The sequence below is a fragment of the Quercus suber genome, unplaced genomic scaffold, assembly GCF_002906115.3.
Source record: "Quercus suber isolate HL8 unplaced genomic scaffold, Cork oak 2.0 scaffold_120, whole genome shotgun sequence".
Lineage (NCBI taxonomy): Eukaryota > Viridiplantae > Streptophyta > Magnoliopsida > Fagales > Fagaceae > Quercus > Quercus suber.
The window spans coordinates 1,069,848-1,074,807 of record NW_027069585.1 but is presented as its reverse complement, the minus strand read 5'-3'; the positions used below and the strand labels follow the sequence as shown (position 1 = coordinate 1,074,807).

The window sequence follows — 4,960 nt, the reverse complement described above, 5'->3', positions numbered from 1 at the left end:
CTTATCTTTGCTGTCCTTACAAACAATGTCAAAGGCACAAAATTATAGTAATAATTCAAAGTAGAAGGCAAATATACATTGGCATTTATAGCTTCTACTATCTGAATTGTAATTGTGGTTGTGGTGAAGGCACGTAATGCAAACAAGGGAACACTAATTCCCTTGATAGATATATCAAAGGCTAAGTCCCTACTCCTAAACAAAATATGGCTCACTGTTTCAAATTATTTGATTTAGACCCAGTCGATATGCAATCACACAAAGACAAGGATTTGGCAACAATTTTAAATTACCTAAATCCGCACTACTTTCTGCCCCATGGATCATGACACATTTTAGGTAATATTAGTCGCGATATCTACCAGTAATCATTCTCGTTTCCACAATGCTGTCTTATATGCGTCTTTTTCAGCCCACTTACAGTGGATCCCTTTCAAAATAGCCATCAGAACTTACTAAACTCTTTTGACCAAGCCAGTCTCAACTCATTATCAGTGGCTTTGATGTACTTAAATATTCCGTACTGCATTATTAATTGGTGGATTATTTGATTAAAAGTCTTATGCTGCTTGATGTAAAAGCCTCTTACTTGTAGTGACTGTTTTGGTTGTCTTTCAGACTGGAAGGTTCTCCTAGTTAAATACCATCTTTGTTCATTGAAAATTTGCAACTATTTTCTCATCTGCTCATGAATCACAAAGTTGCTTTGTTTTCAAAGTAGGATTAATGCTGCATAAACTGTGAATGTCTATCATGTTGCATGCAATGCAAACATCACAATTAACCAATGGACAAGACAAGTAGTGTAACAAGGATGGCTAATGAGCTATTTACAGCAATGTACACCCCAGAAATAGGGGTGTTAATTATCCCATTATTAGAGTAAGGAGACAACTAATTCAGATATCTCAATGCATGAACCGTGTAAAATACAATCGTCCATATACAGTCAAAAGGATAAACACAATATCAAGTTCAAATCCATGTTCATATCCTATTAGAGCTTTAAACCTTGGAAAAGCCAATGCGGTCTGTTTGTTTCCTGATCAAATGTAGCACTGGAGCTGCTCATGGGGGTGTTGGGGTCACTACAATCCTCTCCTCGGTCCGATTTGAAAGAGGCAGATGAATCAATCTCCCTAATTCCTTTATGGGACGAGGAATCACATAATCCTAATTGAGTTTTTGAGGATTTTGATGATGCCTTCTTGCTCAAGCAACCTCCAATGCTTAATGTCAGCTCTACTTCACTATCTTCATCAGAACCACCAACGCTCATCTTATGACTGCTGGGGGGCATCTGGGAACTTGGCCCTGCTTGGTCTTCCTCAACGGCACTGACTCCTGTTGACATGTCTTCCTCAGCAGCAGGCCTTTCAAGATCAAATCCCCTTCCCATTTTCATGGTGTCTACCGAGCAACTGCCACTTCGCTCCCTTGAGTTTGGATCGTCTCTCAAACTCTGAATTTGGAAATTAAATCCACTTGTGGTTTGCATTGGTGGATGGTGGGAGTTAATGAAGTGAGTATGGCTTATATCTGAGCTAGTCATGGAATTCCAATATCTGTTTTGTTTAAGTTCTTTTTTCAGCTCACCCATTAGCATCTTCTGCACACTGTAGAGTCTGTGGAGTTCCTTCACCTGCAACTTTCAGTTTGTTATTACTATGCTAAATAGCACCAGTGGCAAATTCTTGCAACTACTACGTTTTTAAGTGATGAACAATGGACTAATAGGAAGCTTGAAAGGGTCAGGATTTTTAAGGAGCCAAGTCAGTGTCATGGTGTATAGAAATAGTTATTTATGGAAACATTATCAATACTTTATAAAGAGGTGGATGGTGGGGCTCTTAGAATGATTGACAACATCAATAATGTGTTTCTGGTAGTTTAGCAGGAAACAAGAGTTAGGTTTAATATAGCTATTGATAAAGTTGGATGAAATACTTGAAAGTGTTGATTGTGATGTCAGTAAACCATTAAGTCAGTATTTTGCAATTTGTTTATTGATGGAATACATGTGGAAGCCTGAAAGGGGAGGCCTCTATTATTCATTTCACAAAATTACAGAATTTGACACCAAAAAATTTTCATACATATCTGTAGCCCCATGACTATAAGTTTGTGTAGATGTCATATGAGTGCATGTAAAATTTGCAATACAAATTAATGGCATCTGAGATTTCTTAAAGAAGTGAAAGGTTTACTAGCTAATAAAAGATTCATGGTACCTGGTTTTTGAAGTCATCTTCATGCATCTGCATTGTCTTTTTGATGGATTCTAAGTTGTGCTTTTCTAGCTTCCTGTCCATGGAGTCCTCAGAGCTGTCCACTACAGTTGTATAACAGTTCCCCTTCAGTCCTCTATTCTTGAAATGCTCCCAGTCATCCACAAAATGAACAGTAAAGCCGTTGCTGTTTGGTGAGGTTGCTAAGAGATTGACGGCGTATTCGAGTTTAGTCCCCATGTCTGAAATATATAACTATCAATTTGTTTCTAATTATGAAATACATCAACATACATTTTGAAACACAACACAAACTTTGGAAATTTATTTTTTCAAGATAATGATACATTCTAAAGAGCAAGGAATAAGAAATTGAATCCACTTTTTTTCCTCTCTTATCTTTCTACATTTCAGTGGGTTGGGTGTGATTTATAGGAAGTCACTACTACATGTAAGGTGGAGACAGGGTTTGGTTGACCCCAAGTCTATCTGATGCTAAATTCAAGCACCAAGGACTAATGGAAAAATCTGATCATGTTGAGTCATCTCCAACCTTACCCCAAGTCAAATTTGATTGCAAAAAAACAATTCAAACCCATCTAGTTAGTGGTGCTCATTCCTCAAATTTCACTCGTGCTTACCTTTGATTTTTAACAGTTCCCTTCTATTTAGTTTGCTACAGAAGAGATTGTGGAAACAGGGTCTGCGTTTGGTATTACTAAGCAAAGGGGGAACAAAATGAAATGTTCAAAACTGCATAGGGAGCTCCAAATCCAACAGTAGGCAGACAATGAAGAAGGGTGAAAAAGAAAAATGGGATGTGGTCAACAGTGATACCACAAATGGTATGTGGGTCTTTCTTTCTCTCGCACACTCTTTTGGTGCCACCATCACTGGTCATAATAACAGTGGTCTTCATCTCAAGAAATTGTTCTCAAAAAGTGTCCACTTCTTTCTGTTTCTTCCATAGGCCTTTTTGCTATCCACATGATCAAATCACATAACAGCCAAACTACTATCTGATGATGCTCTCAGAGAGACTTAAAAGCAAGAAAGAATTATTAATTAATAAACAGTAAAAGAGAATATGAGATAGAGAGATTCCAGTTCTCATGGCAAATTTACTATTTAAGAACTATCATTTCAATCTTAACATCATTTTGTACTGTTAATTATTTCTTAGAAAGATCATTATCACTTTCAAACTTATTGGCCTACCTCCTATGCATGATACAGCAATAAACATCACCATCTTAGTCCCCAGGCCTTATTAAGTGGAAGGATTGAAGGAACACTAATATTTAGAAGTGCTACTATCACATAACTACACAAGTACATAAAAACTTAGGACACAAAGAAGCAAGAACTTGCATTAAGACTCATCACCAAACTTAAAAGACTTGTTTTTTATGTCATTCAGAGCTCTTCAAACACCTGATTCATCCCAAACTAAGACTTATATAAGCATGAAAACATGTATAATTCACGTTACCGGCGATATAAACTGGGCTGATCGCGATACTCTCGTAGGAGGCTCATTGAGCATGTTCCTCCTTCATGCCACTGCTTTCACCCATAAGCTGGTCTTCTTAGAAAACTAGAACCAAAAGAATGACTAGCCAATTCTGTGATGAATAGTAGCTGTTTTATTTTGTGACATGGACGGAGCAATCTAAGCAGTGCAACTATGGTGAAGCCTGAAAAAACGATCGTTGACACCTCTACACCAGCAAATCTATTGGCAGGCCAATACCTGCAGTCTTTCAGTTTGCTTAGAGAAAGAACAAGGCACCTTCTTCACTAAAAATATATATATATATCAAATCAGAATCATGGTTGTTAATAATTCAGGCTTGACAGGCTGTGAATGAAGGAAAGCAAGAAGAAGAAAAAAAAAAAAAAAAAAAAAGCTGGACTAACAATGTTCTTGTGTGTGTAGGTGTGTATAATATTGAATGAAGGAAAGCAAGAAGAAGAAAAAAAAAAAAAAAAAAAAAGCTGGACTAACAATGTTCTTGTGTGTGTAGGTGTGTATAATATTTTGAGAGAGAGAGAGAGACAGAGAGAGAGAGAGAGATATTATAAAGTTAATATTGTATTGTATATTGTATATTTGTGTTGTACTCGATAGTAGGAGAAGATCAAAGAAAGATGGGAGAGAGGGCCCCATAAATTTATATAATAAGAACAAATGAGACTACTAAACATGAGCCAATGTAGGCCAGTGAACAAGATATTCCAGACAAAGTCTTGTAGAAATCAAGAAATGCATGAAAATTATATGAAATGCTGGTGCTTCTTTCCTACAACAATACCACTCTTTTTCCATACCTATTTCTTTTTTCTTTTTTCTCTTTTTTATTTTTATTTTTATTTTATATATTTTGAGGAAATTCAATGATTCTGATCCAATTATTCTCTCCGTACTAAACATTCATGTCTATTATTTAGTCCATTGTTGTCATTCAGATTTTATCAGAGTACCCAACTTTCAGGTGTTGGGATTCCACTGTTGTTTTTCCCTTTGCAACTGTAAAATTTTTGTTGGTCTTTATGTTGTTCAAACATGGCTTACTTAGCTACATCTTACGAAATCTAAATCTATTTTGTTGATAGAATAATGGTTATCATAATTTAACTTATTTTTGGGACTGTACCTAGTTTATCATGGTAATAGAGTAGATGATATTGAATTTGAATTATGTATTTACCACCTCCCATTTGAAAGTAAA

At 36.1% G+C, this 4,960-nt stretch overlaps 1 protein-coding gene across 2 annotated transcripts; it reads right to left on the bottom strand.

The window, feature by feature from the left end:
- Positions 1-829: 829 nt before the first annotated feature.
- Positions 830-4,153, bottom strand: LOC112003178 (uncharacterized). Of its 2 annotated transcripts, none has more exons than XM_065775851.1 (3): positions 3,721-4,153; positions 2,232-2,483; positions 830-1,642 (listed from the first exon to the last, which is right to left on the bottom strand). In XM_065775851.1, the coding sequence occupies exons 1-3, from the start codon at positions 3,772-3,774 to the stop codon at positions 998-1,000; spliced, it is 951 nt and encodes a 316-aa protein (XP_065631923.1). In that variant the 5' UTR covers positions 3,775-4,153; the 3' UTR covers positions 830-997. The 2 variants fall into 2 exon arrangements, with proteins under 2 accessions (XP_065631923.1, XP_023891135.1); XM_024035367.2 differs by having other exon boundaries at positions 2,232-2,470; positions 3,721-4,147.
- Positions 4,154-4,960: the final 807 nt, after the last annotated feature.